Below are 22160 nucleotides of genomic sequence, written 5' to 3'. Positions count from 1 at the left end.
CTCAATTATTTTCTATGGGGATCTTTTTTTGACACTGGACTCCATAAGTGAGGTTTACTCTGTGTAAATCGGGAAGCGGCCACCAGTGGCTGTCAGGGAGACAGCCACTAGAGACAGTTTCTCTGAAACTGCTGTTTTCACACCAGACCACTTTATTGAGCTGAAGTGGTCTGGGTGCCTATAGTGATCCTTTAATGAAACAGGATGGATGGACATGCTGTTGTCCACCCCCACATATTGGCTATAGGTCCTTCCCCTTGAATATTATTATTAGGGCCCCTACCTGCTGCCAAGATAAAATATATTAATGTAGATTATTTTACTACTACTCCTCTTTTTCGATAGATAGATAGATAGATACAGTCAGGTCCATAAATATTGGGACATCGACACAATTCTAATCTTTTTGGCTCTATGCACCACCACAATGGATTTGAAATGAAATGAACAAGATGTGATTTAACTGAAGACTTTCAGCTTTAATTTGAGGGTATTTACATCCAAATCAGGTGAACGGTGTAGGAATTACAACAGTTTGTATATGTGCCTCCCACTTTTCAAGGGACCAAAAGTAATGGGACAATTGGCTGCTCAGCTGTTCCATGGCCAGGTGTGTGTTATTCCCTAATTATCCCATTTACAAGGATCCGATAAAAGGTCCAGAGTTCATTTCAAGTGTGCTATTTGCATTTGGAATCTGTTGCTGTCAACTCTCAATTTGAGATCCAAAGAGCTGTCACTATCAGTGAAGCAAGCCATCATTAGGCTGAAAAAAAACAAAACAAATCCATCAGAGAGATAGCAAAAACATTAGGTGTGGCCAAATCAACTGTTTGGAACATCCTTAAAAAGAAAGAACACACCGGTGAGCTCAGCAACACCAAAAGACCCGGAAGACCACGGAAAACAACTGTGGTGGATGACCGGAGAATTCTTTCCCTGGTGAAGAAAACACCCTTCACAAAAGTTGGCCAGATCAAGAATACTCTCCAGGAGGTAGGTGTATGTGTGTCAAAGTCAACAATCAAGAGAAGACTTCACCAGAGTGAATACAGAGGGTTCACCACAAGATGTAAACCATTGGCGAGCCTCAAAAACAGAAAGGCCAGATTAGAGTTTGCCAAACCACATCTAAAAAAGCCTTCACAGTTCTGGAACAACATCCTATGGATAGATGAGACCAAGATCAACTTGTACCAGAGTGATGGGAAGAGAAGAGTATGGAGAAGGAAAGGAACTGCTCATGATCCAAAGCATACCACCTCATCAGTGAAGCATGGTGGTGGTAGTGTCATGGCGTGGGCATGTATGGCTGCCAATGGAACTTGTTCTTTTGTATTTATTGATGATGTGACTGCTGACAAAAGAAGCAGGATGAATTCTGAAGTGTTTCAGGCAATATTATCTACTCATATTCAGCCAAATGCTTCAGAACTCATTGGACGGCGCTTCACAGTGCAGATGGACAATGACCTGAAGCATACTGCAAAAGCAACCAAAGAGTTTTTTTAAGGGAAAGAAGTGGAATGTTATGAAATGGCCAAGTCAATCACCTGACCTGAATCCAATTGAGCATGCATTTCACTTGATGAAGACAAAACTGAAGGGAAAATGCCCCAAGAACAAGCAGGAACTGAAGACGGTTGCAGTAGAGGCCTGGCAGAGCATCACCAGGGATGAAACCCAGCAACTGGTGATGTCTATGTGTTCCAAACTTCAGGCTGTAATTGACTGCATAGGATTTGCAACCATGTATTAAAATGTGAAAGTTTGATATATGACTGTTAATCTGTCCCATTAGTTTTGGACCCTTAAAAAGTGGGAGGCACATATACAAACTGTTGTAATTCCTACACCGTTCACCTGATTTGGATGTAAATACCCTCAAATTAAAGCTGAAAGTCCTGCAGTTAAAGCACATCTTGTTCATTTCATTTCAAATCCATTGCGGTGGTGTGTAGAGCCAAAAAGATTAGAATTGTGTTGATGTCCCAATATTTATGGACCTGACTGTAGATAGATAAATAGACAGATAGATAGATTTTTCAATACACTAATTGGCCTATTTTCAAACCTTTTTTGTATATCTGTTTCCTTTTTCTAATCTTTTTTCGTCAAAGAAATTTGGACAAGCCAATCTACCCTATGGACGAAATTAGTCTGCAATGAAAAATCTATTGTTTGTAACAGAAGTAATGTGGCAAAGTTCTGCACAAGTATACTCACACCTGCACTGGAACCCTACACTTTCTCTGATGTTTCCAATGTGTTCTCTGTGACCCTGCTCAGTTGTTCCTCAGTGCTCACCTCTGTAGAATAATACGGAGTCTCAAACTTCTCTGCTTCCAACCCTTATCTTATTGTCTGAATTTCTGGCATATTTTAACTTTTTATTTGTATACTTTTTATTTGTGTAAATGGTGTATTCACCATTTTTATGTATTTACTTGTTGTTTTATTTGATTGTGGTGATATTTGATTAGCTATTTTAAAATATTAACATAATACTATAGACAACCCCACTTGAGGACTGACTGGCAGTTTGTAACAACAACCTACCTACATCACTCAGCTACAGAATCCTACCATGGGAGCTTACTGGCAGTTTAAGGATTTTTTCTGCCTCTAACACCATGCATATTTAAATAAATACTTGTTTCCCATTCCCCATTATCTCTACAAGATTGTCAGCTCTTGGGCACTGCACTCTGCAAATTATAAGAATTAAATTGTTTGCATGTTAGATTTTTTTATTCACTGAATTTACTTCATTTTTGTACCATTTTTTTCTGGATACATATCGTACTGCTTTCACTCTGTACCCTTTGTCAATGTGCCCACCAAACAGTGCTGCGGGAAATGTTGATGATATTAAATAAATGTAATAATAAAAAAAGTGCTTTCTGTGTAATTCCAGAAAAGGCAACAAGCAGGAGAGTACAATTCTCAATATTTAAATATACACCACGGTATAAAACAGAATATTTTGCTGAAATTAATTATAGTGGTTTTAGGGTATGAAAGCATATAACGAGACATGGAAATTATTATACCAGTGCAGCCAGTAGAGGGCACTGGAACCTTCACTTTCAGCTGTATTTCCTACATCTACACCTTTATTGTTTGAAAGTCTGAAATGACCTCGTTTATAAATTTTCACACTTAAGCATCCGTTGCAAAAAAAATATGTATGTAATATTCATCTTTGTGCATTATTAAAATTAATTTGCAAATAAGCATTGTTAATATAACCTCTATGTATGTGTGGACTGCACTGTTTTGTTGGAGTTTGAAATTCCAGCATTTTTCTTATTGTTAATATTATCACTATTTGTACAGAGCTAATTGCTGCACAATGGATAGATGTAACATGCATTTTACTAGTGACAACAATCATTAAGAAATTTGCACACAAAAAAAATACATAAGAAAAAAATAAAATCTTAAAGGCAAAAATATACCTATTTCAATGTTTCTAAAATAGCAGCAATCAGTTGCCTTTAATTCTGGTGTATAGGATTTTGTGTTAACCCGTAACCCTCTTTACAGCAGAGGTCTCTTATGTATTTAGTATAGCTCCTAGCCACACTTAGACACATTGCATAAGATGAGCTGCTCCTTATATTATAGGGTTTATATAGTGTTACGAATAATAACTGCCCTCTTGTCCCCCCACCCACGGCACATAAAGGGTTAAAAACCTTTTATTTACTCATCCCATTCCAGCACCAGTTTTATTTCGGCGCTGGGCTGATGCTCCACCTCCTTTGATGTCACCCAGTAGGGAGACTTAATGTGCGCGCAGCAAGCACCACGGGCACACTACGCCCTCTTCATAGGAAAGCATTGAATCAATCCTTTCCTTTGGGGATTTAAGTGATGCTGGACGATCTAGCGTCAGTTAGGTGGCCTAAAGTCTGGTAAGATCCCGGAAGCGCCACTAGTGGATGTCTGGTAGACATCTACTAGAGTCTGTGTTAGTGCTGCAATGTAAACATTGCAGTTTCTCAAAAATGGAAATGTTTAAGGGAGACAGGGACATTGCACCAAGACCACTTCAATGAGCTGAAGTGGTCTGGGTGCCTATAGTGTCCCTTTAAGGTTTAGTTGTTGGCAAAAAATTAAATCTTGGAACTTTCTGGCTATAAATTATGATACAAACATTTACAAAATGTATATCCATTTCTACTTAAAGTTGAAGTAGGAATGACTCAAAATCCCTAGTATGTGTAATACCCAGAATAACAGCAATTTTTAAGATATTGAAATTGCCATATCTACCAAGTCTTTAAAATCAGATTTCTTCTCCATTCTGTTTGGTTTGAGGAATAACTGAACCTTCTGACAAAGTCTGCATGCTTTTATATTGTGAGTTACTGCCATGACTGGCTTTATACAAGATTAATGGGCAGTTGTAAAGTTCTACCTAATAAAGTGGACAGTAAGCATATTTGTATGGGTGAATCTGTGCATATATTAATATCATCTAGGCTAGTTTGTTACTGCATCTTTTATATGATTTACCTTTCAGGCTAGCAATGTGTGTTCTCTGCCTGAATCTCTATGTCTATTCCAAATATATCCCTAGGGATTTGACCAGATCAATGATGAAAAACAGAGGCAAGGACTTTGTGTCTTTTCTTGCTTATCCCCATAGAATTTAATGATAAGATATTATGCCATACAAGTCTTCTTCCTCCTCTTTTTCTAAAATGATACATCATTAGTAAGCATACCCATTACTTTGTATTTCATAACATCTTTTCTTAGTAGTAGTTAAAGCTATTCAGAGTTGTGGGATAATTTATACGAGCCGTTTAAAGTGGAATTTTTTTCTGATCATTTTATATCTTATTCATATTATTTTACGTTTTATTTGTTATTTAACCCTTTCAGTCCTCAACAACGTGTACACGTTTTTAAAATTCAAAGCCAAATTTTCCTTTTGCTTCAATGCTGATTTTGACCATTTAGAGAAATGCTTTAATCTGACAGGATTTCATTTAGTACATTTAGTCGTCCTTAGAAGACTGTGCTTTAACATCATTATACAATTAGGCAGGCAGGGAAGGGGTGGGAAATCTCTGAACACACAAAGTACACTACAGAGATTTTTGCAGGCTGCAAAACAAGCCTGTGATGCTCTGTACAGTGAGCTTCAAGACTCGAAACAGCTCTTTACAAAACATGTCATATTATGACATGTTCTAGCATATACTCTAGACAAGATACAATACATTTTTTGATTTATGATGTACATGTAGTTCATATACTATGTTTAGTTCACTACTAAATAAGATTATGGTAATACATATATTCCAATTAGTTTGTGGAACACGCTTGAATATCCTAGAATGCTGCCTCCAATAGTCATATTGTCATTGTGTACAACAGATTAACTCCATTGATACTATGCTTAAAGTAAAATATGTATCTCCCTTGGCTATTCATTATATAGTTAACTGTTGATTTGACAAGTAACTTGTCAAATAAAGGCCAAAGTGAAGAAATATCCACCACTTTTTTTAATCACCTATTGAAATTCTAATGCAGACAACAGATATGGCAGAGAAAGATATATTTTGGATGTTAGAATACTCTAGGCTTCCCATTTATAAATTACATCTAAATTGCAAAACTAATAACGAGTATAGCTTGTTAATTGTAAAAGTCAGGCCTTTATTTCAGAATCCTCTATTAAAATTAGGTGGGCATTTTGGGGATCGATTCAATAATCCACTCATCAAAGGAAGAATACTTTATCTTTTTCTTTCTGGAGAGCTACTAAACAATCAAGCTTCCCTGCTTTGTAATGTGTGTTTTTTTTTTTATTGTTTAAGAGCTTATTTTGTTGGTACTTACACATACAATAAAGGGTAATTAATTTTAGAAAAGCAAAATGACATTGACCTCTTATAGTTTTTAAATCATGCTCATTGCTTGCACACATCTGCACAAATCTGTCTGTTTATCAAACCTACATGTCCCTCTGTCTAATCTGTCTGTCTGTGAAATCTACATAGCAATCTGTCTAATCTGTCTGTCTATCTATCAAATTTACATATCACTCTGTCAAGTCTATCCACCTATCAAAAATACATATTTGATCTGTAGGTTTGTCTCTTTGATTGTCTGTCTGACTGTCTGACTGTCTGACTGTCGGTCTGTCTTTCTATCGATCTATGGTGATATTGTCCATCCCATTATTTCCCATAATGAACAGAGACTAGTTTGCCACTGTTTATGTAAATAAATGACTTACTGTATAAAATATTACAACAATGATATAATAAAACGCAAACAAAATTGTTGGTAATTTCTACTGATAATGTATGTATATATTGTGCAATATACTTCTGGTGGACGATTCCCTCACTCAGTTTTCTATCAAAGTATATCTAATACTAATGTACTGGCAGATAAAATATGATTCTGAAATGACAACATCACCATACTGGGGATACATGTTCTGTACCACTAGTATATTTATGAAAATAATCAAACAATTATCACAGAAAAACAAATCTATGAGAATTATGGCACAATTATATTGCTATAGCTAGATCTTAAGGCATGCATTTTATACTGTAAATAATTCACAATAATTTATAAAAATCTAACATTTATAATGTGTGATAATTATAATACACTTTTTTTCACATCTTCATTTTTCAATTCTGTCATCTATACATTTTTTGTATTCACTATAATTTAGCTTTTTCTTATTTATGCAGTGAATGCATAAATGGAAATGATAAGTTGGTACAACATCTATTGCAAGTTTTATCTCAAACATACTTAATTTTAGTACAGTTATAGTGGGTGTATGTCTATGTTGATGTTTATTGCACTTGATGACTGTTACTGCATGTTACATTAAACAGAAATTTACAATTTGACTGTAACTTACAAATTTTATTTAAGTTATGTGTTGCCTTCCTACTCCCTATGTTCTGATCCTTCTTTATTTGCCAATTTAGTAAAGTTCTCAGTTGTACAACATATCAGAGCAGTACAGTGATATGTTTATCTGAAGAAGTCAACACACACGTCACCTCATGTTTGGATTTCCTCTTTTATTTTATTAATCTGCTACCAATTTGATAAATTCTGAGAGCATACATTAAAAAAGGCACAATTCTCCACTGGAGAGAGCTAAATAAAGTTCTAAATAAATATAGCATATTCTCCCATTAATATGGTCTATTATATCATTAGGCCAGTTAGTTTGATTTCCAGTTCATGGCTAATGTATATTAATTAAAGCAATCTACGGGTCATTTATCAAATATGCACGCATCAGAAATTTCTATTCACAAACACTTTCATCATTACCTTGATCATCTTCATCATCGTCTTCATCCTCCTCCTCTTCATCATCATCTTCATCTATGTCATCCCCCTCCAGATCATCGTCATCTTCATCTTCCTCAATTTCCTCTTCATCATCCCTATCTACTTCTTCATCCTCTTCATCATCCTGATCTTCATTGTCCTCTGAGTAGTCATCTTCCTCACCTTTGTCATCCATGTCCTCCGTCCCATCTGTTTCATAACATTCATCTACGGAAGAGTTGTCTGCTTTGGCTGAAAAGGATTTTCTTTTTGGAGCTGGCTCTTGGGGTTTATTATCTTGAGTTTTCCGTTTCTTAGCCAAAGGGCAGCCATAAACACTGAATAAAAAAAAAAGGTGCATGGTAAGTGTAATATCAGGAGATAGTTAATTTATTTATTTCACTTTTACTAATTGGTACATCTGCTGTCTGTATATTATAGTCAATAAATAGCCTTTAGGGAAAGTAAACATAAAGAAAGAAATGTATGTTAGAAAAAATTCCAAGTTATATAACAGCAAAAAAATGACAACACATTGTTTTTTTCAAATATACATAATGTTATTGTACTTGTCTTGAAAACCAAACTTTAACTGAGAAAAAACAAATATTCTACATTGTCAAACCTATGTGAACACCTGCTGAATGTAAATGTAATTCTAAAACTTGGCCATCAAGATGGAGTTGGTTTCCCTTTGCTCCCATAACAGCCTCCAATCTTCTGAAACCTAGATATCAAATGATTGGTATGGGAATGCATTTCATTTTAGCTGGAGGTGATTAGGACTAGTTCTCAGTTGGTTGTTCCAATTTATCCATATATATATTCTGTAGCACAGACAAATCTCCATAAACTATTTCTATATGGATCTTCATTTGTGCACATAGTAATTTCCATGCTGAAACATGAATATATTTTCTAAGCTGTTACCACAATGACGGGAACCTAAATTATCTAGAGTCTCACTATAAGTTGTAGAATTAAAATCTCACATATATGATATGAACTAAGTGGCCTACACTAAACTATAAAAAAAAACAGCCCTACATTATTATCCTTTCTTCATCAAGTCATATAGTTGGCACTCAGTAGTCAGTAACTCACCATTAATAAAAACATTATATAACTTTTTTGTAAATGGGGAGCTAATGATTGGCTTAGAGAATCAGCTGACAGCTGTCGCCAATCAGCGCCAATCCATGTTTTCTTATGGTCAATTGCAGAAGCCAAATGCCGCTGGGGAAATTGGAGATCGGACACTGCAGGCAACCCAGTGTGGAGTTTAACTGTTTGAGAATGGTTTAGCCCTTTCAGGTAAGTAAGCAACTTAGCATGATAACAAATTAATTTCAATTAAGTTGTTATAGTGCCTAAATCTGTAAAAGCAAAGCATTTTGGTAAATTGTGAAATTAAGGTAAAATAGATGAGTTGGAATTAAAAATCTCCAATGTGGTATTTTTTTTGTAGCGAAGCTATGTGGACCAAATTTTGGACTTTGATAATCAACTCACCAATATCCACTTTTTGAATAAACCTTGTTTATCAAATATTTGTCTTTTAGCTTAAACTTTCTGAAAGGGGTTTATGCACAGGAATTAAATATGGCAATATTAAACTACAATTAAATATAGCAGTATTGAACTACAATTAAATATAGCACTATTAAACTACAATTAAATATAGAACTATTGAACTACTTTTCACATGTCATCATTTGTATACATTACAGATAAGTAGAGTCTGCTCCATATAGGCAAGTGGGGGTAGTGCCATCCTCCCCCTCCCCACCATATTTGCAACAACAACAAAAAAATCTTATGTAGTGTCTTTGTAAGTACTACTGATACATGTGTGTTGTCAAAAAACATATGTCTGACATTTTTAATATCTGCAGTTTCTATTCTTCCCTTTAATGATGACTGGAGATGCAACTGGTACAATACAGCTGGGCATTTCATGGGGTAAGGTGTGTAGAGCCCAATAAGTCAGGGGGTTAACACCCCACTATCATTAAACTTCATCAGTCACCACTGCAGATAACGAAAGGGATATATACAACTATAAAACTATGATGTGAACTTAAATAATAAGTTAATAAGTAACTTAAAAAGTAATGACACTTTTGCATCAAAGACAACATCCTTATAATTTGTCAAATATACATTTTATTGCTGGTTCTTTTTTTTTGTTCTGGTGCTAATTTGTTCATAGATAAGCAAATTCTAATTGGGCTGCAATAGTTCTACCTCATTTTCAGCATCGATTTTCTACATATTTCCCATAGTGTATTGGGTTTTTTGCTAGCCCAAAGACAAATTATTATTTTTTATCACACATCTTATTGATATTGATTACTTGTGCACAGGTAATTGTTTGTTCTTCTAGAACTCTTAAAGGGACTCTATACGCACCCAGACCACTTCATTTCAATTAAGTGATCTAAGTGACACATCACTCCCGTTTTAACCCTGCAGCAGAAAAACATTGCAGTACTGCAGGAATCACAATGTTTTAATAGGAAGGTTAACCTACCTCTAGTGGTGGTCATACTGGCAGCTACTAGAGGTGCTACCACAAAAAAGTGGAGTAAAATTCCACCAATCAGATGGTCTTGCCTCACAAAGCTTTCCAATGGGAAAGTAGTGGATTGGCTGGGCTCATCAATCTCTATGATGTCAGCCAAAGAGTCAGAGCTTCCTCGAGGAGAACAGTGCTGCGTGGGAGAAAAGGTAAGTACCTTTCTAAACATGGCAGCAGGGTCACAGATCACCTAAATGGTGACTAGGACACTATAGCGTAGGAATATTAAATTCCTTATGAGGTAGTGTTCCTTTAATAATTTCGGGGTGTTTTCTGCTGATTTATTATGCTCAAATAGATATTTTTTATTTAGATGTAGAAATGCCCTTGATGATGACAAGAAGAAAGATATGTTTGTCTTCTTGTTCCCCAGTGGGGACTTCTGCTCTCTTCTATTATCATGAAAAATTTGATCTCTGCAACATACCTAAAAAAATCAGACCCAGCCAGATCACACTGGACCCCAGCGAAGCCACCCCTCAGCACCAAAAAGGCATGCTCAGCACCAAAAAGGCATGATAGGAGTGGGGTGGCTAAAGTGTGTAAATTCTGTATGTATGTGTATATATGTGTTATATGTGTGTGTGAGTGTAAAATATGTGTGTGTGTGTGTTATATGTATGTGTAAAATCTATGTGTGTTATCTGTGTGTGTCTATGTGTGTGTCTATATGTGTGTGTATGTGTGCCAGTGTGTATACGTGTATGTGCACATCTGTGTATCTGTGTGTATATGTCAGTGTGTATATGTGTGTGTATGAGCTAGTGTGTCTGTGTATCTGTGTGCTAATTCATATGTGTTTGAGTCAGTGTGTATCTGTGTGTGTATGCGTAAGTGGCTGTGTATGTATCTGTGTGTTAGTGTCTGTGTATGAGTCACTGTGTATCGGTGTGTGTCAGTGTATGTTTATGTATCTTTGTGTGTATGTGTCAATGTGTATGTGTGTGGATGTATCTGTGTTTGAGTGTGTCAGTGTGTATCTGTGTGTGCTAGTGTGTGTGTGTATGAGTCAGTGTGTATATACCTGTGTGTTTGTGTCAGTGTGTGTCAATGTGTATGTATATGTGTGTATGTATCAGGGTGTATCTGTGTGTGTTACTGGGTATGTGTTAGTGGGTATGTGTCAGTGTGTATCTGTGTGTTACTGGGTATGTGTGGTAGTGTCAGTCAGTGTGTATCTATGTGTATGTGTCAGTGTGCATGTATCTGTGTGTGTATGCATTAGTGTCTGTGTATGTATCTGTGTGTTAGTGTCTGTGTATGAGTCTGTGTTATCTGTGTGTGTGTATGATTATGTGTGTGTATGTGTCATTGTGTATATCAAATCAGAAAATGGCAACTTAATTCTTCTATTCAACTTTTGCATCAGGTTTCTCAACCCTTTGCATGCCTGCACTTTATGTAATAATGACTATGCTCTTCCCCTTCATCACATTTTCCAAAAGGGGCAGAGTATGGATATCATTACAATGTGCCCCCACCCTCTGGAAAAAATAATGTGGACACCCATGCATGGATTACATGTTTATGTTGTTTTGCTGAGTTCCTATTTTGCACCGTGCCATCTGTTGACACCTATGGATATTCTGTAGTAATGGATATAATTTTGCAATGCACATTTGAACATTTTGCTCACAAAAAAAACAACTTATGAAATTGAGCAGTTAGAATTTTTTTTCCAAAATCACAATATGCTGTTAAATGAATAGGTGTTTTATTTTATTAAAATATGCTAAAATTATAATTTCTAGATGAAGCAAAAATAAATTCTGAAAACGTAAACTTTTAGTAAATGTTTAGTAGTTTTTAACCCCTTAAGGACACATGACGGAAATATTCTGTCATGATTCCCTTTTATTCCAGAAGTTGTGTTCTCAAGGGGTTAACTAGTATAATACCACATTTACACTGATATTGCATTTCTCAAATATTTCCCAGCTATTCATAACAAAGGGAATAAAACTGGAGATTGGAGGATGGTTTAAGTGTGTTCTATTAAAACTTCTACAACACAAATTCTACCAAACTGCCACATTTAATGCACTTAACCTATGATGCTGTGATAGATCATTTTGAAAAGTTTTCATATAATAAAGACATGTAAAATAAAGTAAGTAATTTCAGTTTGAACTATAAAATAAAACAGAAAGCAGTTCATTGTGAATACAGATCCATATAAACCAAACAATACTTATAATATTTAATATGAAACATATCGTTATTTAAAAAAATAAAAAAAAAGCTTAAAGGGATCCTATAGTGCCATAAACACAAAGTTGCTTTCCTGGCACTATAGGATTAATAGGTCCCCCCTACCTCGGGGCCCCACTCCCACAGGCCTGAAGGGGTTAAAACCCCTTCTGCCACTTACCTAAGTCAGGCTCCATCCACGCTCCTCCCCGTTGACTTCAGACGGCGGGGGAGACCTAATGCCCATGCGTAGTAATGGCCGCGCGCGCATTAGACCTCCCCATAGGAAAGCATTATTCAATGATTTCTTATGGGGAAAATCTGATGCTGGAGGTCCGTGAGGACATCCAGCGTCAGATAATAGACCAAAAGTCTGTTTGGATTCCAGGAGGCCCTCTAGTGGCTGTCTGTTAGGCAGCCACTGAGGGCAGACTCAGAGCGGCAATGCAAACATTGCAATTCTCTTGAACTGCAATGTTTTACATTGCAGCACTAGGTGCAAAAGGGTAACAGCACCCAGACCACTTCAATTAGCTGAAGTGATCTGGGTGCCTACATTGTCCTTTTAATGTAACTGATAATTAAATATTGCATTAGTTCTATTAATAACATTTAATTGAAATAAAAAAATAATATCAAAATTATTTGTGTTCGTTGAAAAATCTGATTTAAAAAATCATATGAAGTATATTAGATGATTTAAATTATCATAACAGTCATAAATAATTAATTATACACTATTTAAAATGATCAAAATTTCATTCAAATCATTCACAACAAAAAAGGGAAACTAAATATACATATAAAATTATTACAGCTGATTGTCAGAGTACACACTCTCCACAGGTTCATTAACTTTTAAAACTATTTGGAGAATAAACTTTTTTTTTCTTTCACATATTGCATTACTAGTTTTTTAACCCCTTAAGGACACATGACATGTGTGACATGTCATGATTCCCTTTTATTCCAGAAGTTTGGTCCTTAAATGTGTGGGTGCAGTGTCTGTGCAGTGTGTGTTGTGCATGTAGTGTATGTGGTGGGAGCAGTGTCTGTGTTTATATCATGTTTCTGGGTTTGGATAGAGGCTGTGAATAATGAGCAGTTTTTTAATGCATAGTCTATTTCCCCTTCCCTGCCACTTACCTATGGCCAGGGACGGGGAACACTTGATTTCCTGGTGGTCCGGTGGCACAGCATGTTTCTCCAATGAAGGGGGGGGGGGGGGGCAGGAAGTCTAATCTTCCCCTCCAGCAGCAGGTCCTACTCTCACGAGCTGCGAGAGCCTGGCTACAGATTACAATGGCAACACTCCGCATAGCACACAATTCATGCCGGAGCATTGCCATGGCAAACCTTAGCCACGGTTTCACAGCTTGTGAGAGGAAAGGACTTGATGCTGCTGGAGGTGGAGGTTTAGACTCCTGGGCTCCCTCTTCATAGAAAATGTCAGCAGGGCTCCCTCTTATCAAGATCAAAACCTACTGGTCGAAAAATCGATTCCCACATTTTTTGAATACACTTCATTTTTTTGAAACTTCAGTTTCAAAATATATAGATCCCCTATTCCCTCTATCCTTTTTTTTTTCCTAGTGGAGAATTTCTTTCTTTCTTGTGTATTAAGCCTCAGAATAGATTTCATGAGCTCTATACGAGCTATCCATTTTAAGATGTATACGGTATAGCTTTGTAAAGTTCAAATAAGGACATCCGTGTAATAAATACAGTTAGTCTGCTTGCTCCAGTGTAAGTCTGAACATATTATACCTATGTAGAATATAAATCTAAACTTTCTGTGCTGTATTGAATCATCATTTTGCCTGGGGTAGAAAGCTTTCCTGTAGGCGAGTGATAGAGATTTATTGGGTAATAAAAGGTTATTTATTTATTTTTAAAAAATATTGTATCAAGAAGCATTCATTGAAATTCTTGTTTTCAATAAAAAAAATGTTGTTTTAAAGGACAAGGAGTACATTTATATAACTGTGTGTATTTATCTAACCATTGTTTCAATTTCACTTCAGTACAGGGGGCTCTAAATTGTGCCACCTATCCAAGATGTTGTTGGAGTTCATCTCTCAGATTCTCTTTGATTTTACGAATGGAATAGACTTCTGGGAGTTGTAGTCAATCATTATCTGGGGCTTGGCTAGGAAAATTACTGTTGAAATAATAAAATACTATTCATTATAAGGTACTTTATCACAAATGTGTTATTTGCACTTCAGCCACCAAAAATCTATATCGTGAATGCAATGTATTTGCACTGCCATCACACGCAGTGAAGAAAATCGAATGCAGAAAATATCACTTTATCACTAGATAAATATCTAGGTTGTTAAAGGAGCATATTAGAGTGTAATTTTAATGTCAAATGCTCCAATATTCTAAAATGGTTCTGTTTCATGGATATATTTGCTTATTATAGATGTAAAAAAACAATAACATTTGTATCTTCTAATACCTTTTTATTGGACTAACAGAATTTTTTTAACAACAAGCTTTTGGGAAAAATGCTTTAGACTTGAGAAAGGGAGGATCTCCCGAAAGCTTGTCGTTAATAAATTAGTCCTTATCTGTTTTTTACATCTACATCACTGGACTAATACGGCTACAATCTCTACTTTGTTTTTAATGAAATGTATAAACTCGCTATTTCATTAATAAGCTAGAAACAAACAAGTAGTAATTATTTATTAATATTTGCTTTTTTTTGCACACAAGTACAGATCTAATTTACTATGTAAAGGAGGGTAATATATAGTAAATCTTTAACTTAATTGAACTCATTATTTATTTATTTATTTTTGCCAGTTATTCAGCTCTTTTTCTCTTTTTCAATAGGACTTGTTTTATATGAAAAATCTATTTTTTTATTTATTTTTTGCTCTTGTTACAGAAAAAAGCAGTTTAAATTCATTCCCTCATAATACTTTTAACTTCCTGCTGTTACAGTGTGCATTCCAATCTCTCTATAAAAAGTAATAATATAGGAGAAGATGAGATAAAGAATTTTTTCTGTGTTTTATTTATTTATTTATACATACCGGATCTGTGGCATCCTGAAAAGTACTAAAAATATATGTATTAATATATATTTTTTATTAAATCAGTTTTCTATTCTTCATTTTTGGCAACAATGATAAAAAAATCCCCCCCCCCCCCCCCCCAACCATCGTATTTTAATATTTGCCACTTTTTTTTTTTACTGATATGGGAATATAATTTACATAATTCCCACGGAGAAAGAAAGAAAGAAAGAAAAAGAAAGAAAGAAAGAAAGAAAGAAGGGAAGTGGAAACAGAAAAAAATATAAAGGAGAAGAGGAAGTGGACAAGATGGAAGAAAGACAAGAAGTAGAAGTGGAAAAAAGGAAAGAAAGAAAGAAAAGTGGAAGTGAAAAAAAGGAAAGAAGGAAAGAGAATCACTGGGCCAAAAAAGAAATGGTAAAAACCATTAAACTATGCCAGACAAGAATGGTAAATTGGTTACGATTGATCATTCCAAGTAATGTTTATAAGTTTGTTTGTAAAAATGTTTTGTGTAATAATATATCAAGTTAAATTAGTAGAGTTGAATAATTGACTCCCCATATTTTCACCAAGAAAGCAGAGTAGTAGCTCTCTTGAATTTGACAGCAAACTATAAAACTAGCAATAACCACTCAAGTCATGATGACTTTACAATTCATAAATACATTTTACTCCTACATTTCAAGGATCAGAAGTGAAAAGATGTCAGTGGATATTTCCAGAAGAACAGCTACTTAAAGTTATCATCTGTTTGATTATAAGTTAATTTAAGCAGGGTCATCCTCACCTTTTCTTCCTATCCATACTAGCCTCGTTTCTCATAATTTATGTGGTTTATAAACTCATTGTTCAAAGCTGCAGAGTACGTCGGACTGTCTAAATAATGATGCTAATAATAACATAATAAGGTGGTACATAGTTGGTGTTTAGCAAAATTATAGTGCATCTTAATTACTATTTGCAGTAATGATACATTGTGATGGTTGCCTGTGGGAAAGTGAGGTATATTGATTGCTATTTTCCTTAGTCAAATTATTATCATAAAGACTTGTCTCCTTTATGCAGGAGCACAGCCAAATTAAAATCCCCATCTTCAAATATATTTCTATCATTATTTTTTATTTTATATATATGTTTTTATTACTTTGTATTTCCAAACACAGGAGACGTAGACAGAAAAATAAAAAAAATAGGTGGAAGACGTTGGATCTCTGATTCTAAAAAAATACATCATAAACAAGTGATCTACTCATGAAATAATGAGATTCAGTGATTTAAAAATGTCGGCCATGAAATTTGATTTGGAAAAATTATCTATTGAGTTGAGTTGTTTTAAAAAAAATATATTCTGACTTAAATGTTAAGATATGTTCTCTATTCCTCACAACTCAATATTTAAAGCAGTTCAGTCAACTTTACAGGTTTTACTGTTACATTATTTCTCATCCACCCCCTATTTTACCTTGTTTTTATTTAGCTTTTTTTTTTATTCACTTTGTTTTTTTTTGTTATACATAAGAAAAAGTAGCGAATATGTTTTCTTATGCGAAGTGTGATCTTTGGCAATTTTCAGCAATAGGTGGAGCTTAGGCAAAATCTCAATTGAATTGCAAAGCAAATTTATCCATCATTTAACAGTCAAAATTATCTCACATGAGGGTATTTTGTAGACATCATGAAAAGAGAAGAACAAAATGGAGGCATCCAGATATTGAGATCCAACACAAGTAAATAAAAGGAAATAAATGTAAATAAATACAAGTGGAAATTGGGAGAGTATAACCATTAAGATATGCAGGACATAAGGAAAGGATAATGGAGAGAAAAAAAATAACAGTTCTGCTTTAACTTGTAGACCCTCAGCATTATTTTGGATTTAAACTTCAGTCAGTAAACCTCAGTCAGTCAGTAAAAGTCAGTACATGCTAATCATATGTCCAATCTGAAAATTCTGTCTTTTGTTGATAGAATCCTTGAAGCCTGATTGTCAATGAGATCAATGCCATAATGTCCAGAAGCCTTGACAATGTTATTTTTCCTATTGTATGAGTTCATCAGTTATTCTTTGTTATATCAAAACCCCCAACCAGGAATGAATGATTTTTTTTCTTTATACATTAGCTTGACCATGATGTATTATAATCAGAAAGCAAACAACATTAGCACAATAAACTGGAATGGACCGAGATGCACGAGTTCAGTTTTTATAATTTTGCTTTTAAATTATTAGGCAGTTGGACAGAGCATATTGGAAATCAGCTACAGTTTACCTGCCTTAAATGAGGTTCATTTTGGAGTAATATTTTCTTCACTTATGCTGTCAATATTGGTTTGGGAAGTAAGGAAGGGTTATACAAATAATATAATATATTAATAATTTTTATAATGCATTGTATTATATTATCATATCTACCAACACTGCCTGCCAACCTCTGTCCTGGATAATGTAGCAGGCTTTGATGTAGCAGGGTGGGCCCGCACACTAAATGAATGGGTTCACCCACAAAGTTGTTAGCACTACCCGAAGGCAGACCATGGGTGTAACTAATAGTCCATCACTCCTCCACTTCATCTGAAATGCACTCTGAAAAGCACAATTTTATTGATGTTCCACAAAGGCAGCAATGATTCAGTTTTAGTCAACTGGCATTTCTTTTCATATGCATGTGTATAGTCCTTTTGACCTGCCCCCTCCTGCATCCTGAGATTGGCTTGGCTGATAGAACTGCTGGACGGACTTGATAATGTGTGGACAAGTCCACAATTTTGCATGGACAGGATTTCACAATGTGGAGCTAAATTATTCAATGAATCCATATGTCCATTCTCTTCTTGTAAGATCTTCTGGCACAATTACAATACCTTTAATACATTGTTTATGGAATTCCTTGAGATACATTCAACTCTTCAAATGTTTATAACTGTGCATTGTTATCTAAAAAACCCTCAATTTAAGAAAGTCTAACTGCTCTATTCTTGCAAACTCTAGTAGCACAAGAAACTTGTATAAAACTTGTATAAATTCATTCATAACTTTCTATCTCATGGAAGCTGTCACCTTCACCAGACCTCAATGTCGTGACACACCAGGCTCTATATACTTTTCATGCATAAAATTCAATGCACATTGACTTCTTTTAACCCACATATATTTTGAAGTATCGTCGATCATATCGGTGCTTTATAAATAATAAATAAATATATTTTCACACATTGAGACATTTCTCTAATATAATAAGTTAGAGTTTTTGAGCATTCCTTAAAGGTTTTTAGTGTATTGTCAAAAGAGAAGACATGTTTTTTGAAAAGTATTCAATATTACATGTAATCATGTGTTTACTATTACTTTCATAAAAAAAAAAATAGGTAGGGCTTTTATCATATATTTAAAGAATATAAAGAGTTTAATCTTGTAGTCCAGTGTTTCTCAACCATTTTTTATCCAGATACATCGAACGCTAATCTTTATCTTATCAAAAGCCCATTTGGAAAACGTTTTATATTACAGTCAATTATCATAAAATGAAACATTATTATTTTTAAAGAGCCCTACCAAATGGTGGTACAGTCACCCCTCCTCCCCCAATTATTTTATTTCCTCAATCCTTTTGGGAAGAAGGCTTTCTATCGACTGAGCAGCAATGCCTGCCCAATCACGAGTTTCAAAGTATTTAAGAGATATGCCACTTATTAATGTGTTCTTTACCTATTTGTTCAGGATGCCAGTGGGTAAATATTTTGGATTTTTTAAACACAGTCCTGCATTTAAAACATTTAGTAAGTTCATTAACCTGGAAGTGTTTTGTCCGGATGATATCTGGACCTAATTGAAGCTTATTCAGATCCTGAATTGCATAGTCCATACATTGTTAAATAGCATGAACAAAGTCTGGATTTTGCAGTACAAAATGCCCATCACAGCACTGGATTATTTTGCCCTGTTCAGTACAGGGCCATTCGCACCTTAGTGAATAACCTTGTTAGAGATCCTTCAATTATAAAGATTTAATTTTGGTTTATGGCTTATCCCATAAACCTATCTTTGGTACACAGCTCTTATGATCACATTAGGGACTTGAGGTGCATTAAATCCAGCTAACCATACTGCTGTTTAGTGAATTGAGATATGTTTGCCGTTAGAGAGAGCCTTATCTTTTGTATGTGCAAACTTTGACTGTGCTATATGGCAAATATGAGTAAATCTGTTTCAAAATGTTCATGGCCAGAGCCAGGGCTACCATTAGGCTACCATTAGGCTCTGGCCCACCAAGAGGTGGGGGCACCCACCAAGAGGTTTCCTGATGGCCTGCCCTGGCTGCTGCTGTGCTGGGCGAGCGGCTCCTTAGCCACCCCCCAGCACAGCCATTTATTTGCTGGGCTCCTTTCCTCACCTCCCAGGAAGAACACTCTGCTTGCTGCAGGCAGGGGAAGCTGGAACATGGCTTGGTATCCAAGCTGCCCCTGCCTGTGAACACCGGAAACACTCTGCAGGGAGCAGGAAGCATCCTGTGCTCAGAGTACACAACTCTCCTGCTCCCCCAGCAGAAACAAGAACACTTCCTGCAGGCTGGACCCCTCACCTCCTGTCACAGCACTTAGGAGCATCTGATTATTTTGTACATAATTGTAAATTGGTGTGTCTGTGTGTACTGAATTGCTGTGTGTGTAAATAAAGTGTGACTTTATGTAAAGTGGTGTGAGTTTGTGTTTGAGTGGCAGTGTGTGGGACACTGTATGTAAGATAGAGTGTGTGTTAATGAGTGTGTATGTGAGTGAGAGTGTGTTACTAAGAGTGTGTAAATTACACTGTGTATTGCAGTTGGAGTGTGTGTGTGTTAGTGAGTGTGTATGTGTCTGTATGTGAGTGAGAGTGTGTGTGTTAGTGGCACTGTGTATGTTAGTGAGAGTGTGTAAGTGACACTGTATGTGAGTAAGAGTGTGCATTAGTGAGAGTGTGTGAGTGACACTGTGTATGTGAGTGAGAGTGTGCATAAGTGAGAGCTTGTAAGTGACACTGTATGTCAGTGAGAATGTGAGAATGTGTTAGTGACACTGTGTATGTTAATGAGAGGGTGTGTTAGTGAGAGGGTGTATGTGGCACTGTGTATGTCTGTGAGAGTTTGTGTTAGTGAGAATGAGTAAGTGACACTGTATGTCAGTGAGTGTGTGTTAATAAATGCGTAAGTGACACTGTGTTTATACGTCAGTTAGAGTGTGTAAGTGACTGTGTGTGCATGTCAGCGAGAGTGTGTGTGTGTTAGTGTGTGTTACCATGTAAAGGGATTTTTATCTATTAAATGATATTTACATTTTTTTTTTTACTTAAAGTTCACATGAATTGAATCCCACGATTATTATAAATTAAATCCCACCAAATGCATTGACGTATGTACTAGGCAGTATAAGTGTATGGATATAAATATTAAGCAGTATGTGTCTATGGATATATGTATTGGGCAGTATGTCTATTGATGTATGCATTAGGCAGTATATGTGTATGGATGTATGTAGTGGGCACTATGAATGTATGTATTAGACAGTGTGTGTATGTATGGGGAAGTGTGTATGTATCTTACTGCAATAAATCACTTAGTGAATAACCCCTAAGAGAATGTAGTAGCATTCATGAGGGGGCGGCAAAATGGATTGTTGCCTAGGGCGGCAAGAATCCTTGCACTGGCCCTGTATATGGCTGCCTCATTGACAGCCCTGGTGGGCTGTCTCATAGCCCTGGAGGGGAGGATTTTGATATATATCTGCTGCTATAAGCCACTGTCAAAAGTGAAAGTGGGCTCAAGGTGCTCTAAGCATTATATCTAGGCTGAACCTTTAACCTGTGTGTTTCTTGGATTAAAAAAAGTAAACAGGACACTTCTAATACAGTAATTGTGTAGCATTAAATTGTATACATCCATGTCAATGTCATTAAACTCAAACATCAATCAATATGTGTGTATCAGTTGTCTTCTATATTTATAGCAGAAAAAAAATATCTCGGCCTATATTCCTAAAGATAAGAAAAACGTATGCACAAGCCAAGATGCTGTGGAGAGGCAAATAGCAAGAAAATTATTCCTTTTCCAAGGCATTGTGAACTAAACTACAGAAAGCCTGACAGTGTGTACAGAATATTTTATGAATATCCCACAGTGCATCCTGTTGTAAAGGAGCCATACATTAATTAGAGCATTCAGCAGACACTGCAATGTGTTACACGCATCCAAGTGAATCTTCATTTTTCACACACAGCGCCATACTAATTAAAATCAGCTTTGCAATTAAATGTGAAAAATTGTGTTCTATTTTCAAGCGTGGACTCAGAAGAAAATGTATTTATTTTTAGGATATTTTATTTGGATGCAAATGAATATTCCATCAAAGTGAAACCTGCAAAAGGGAAGTAGGAGTTTTCTCCCCCTTTTTTTTTTGTCTAATACACATCCTTCTCCATTGCAGGTTGCAATGCTCCACTATCTTTCTGCCAGTACCTGGCCCTGTTCCAATGCTTTTAGTGAGTGCTATCTGTCAAAGCATGAATAATACAGCCCCAAGGCTGTCGGCTGAATCCAAATGAAGCATACATCAGGAAAAAAAAAAGCACTCGACTTTAGCTCCAGAACATGCTCCTGTGAAGACAGGCAATTATTCACCCACGGATGCAGCCATGGCAATCAAGCTGGTGGGTGAAAAGGTATATAAAATAGGACAAAAAAAAAAAAAAGAGTAAGAAATACGACAGCAAACCCGATAAAATGTAATCATTTCCTAATGATGAAAGTGGAAGCCCTTAATTTAGCAAATTTAGAATATGTATTTTTTTCAATCATTAACTTCTTTAACCTCAAAATGAGATAAAGATATTTGAGAGTGGAAGATGTGACATGATACATTGCATTGCATCAATCAGCACTCCATGACACCTATTGGCATTTAAAGGGTTGATCTGATATAGTAATCGTAGGAGGTGGATGATATTTTACTGTCTAGACCAGGGATAGGCAACCTTCGGCTCTCCAGATGTT

At 35.7% G+C, this 22160-nt stretch overlaps 1 protein-coding gene across 8 annotated transcripts in view; it reads right to left on the bottom strand.

Moving 5' to 3' along the window:
• Positions 1–22160, bottom strand: part of MYT1L (myelin transcription factor 1 like) — a 451096-nt gene that overhangs the window by 112381 nt on the left and 316555 nt on the right. For all 8 annotated transcript variants that reach the window (XM_063442204.1, XM_063442202.1, XM_063442206.1 and 5 more), the window contains one exon: positions 7336–7673. In XM_063442204.1, coding sequence (XP_063298274.1) covers positions 7336–7673 — 338 coding nt within the window. The remainder of the gene's footprint in view (positions 1–7335; positions 7674–22160) is intronic.

The sequence above is a fragment of the Pelobates fuscus genome, chromosome 2 (genome assembly GCF_036172605.1).
Source record: "Pelobates fuscus isolate aPelFus1 chromosome 2, aPelFus1.pri, whole genome shotgun sequence".
Taxonomy (NCBI): Eukaryota; Metazoa; Chordata; class Amphibia; order Anura; family Pelobatidae; genus Pelobates; species Pelobates fuscus.
This window is presented reverse-complemented; position numbering and strand designations above follow the sequence as displayed.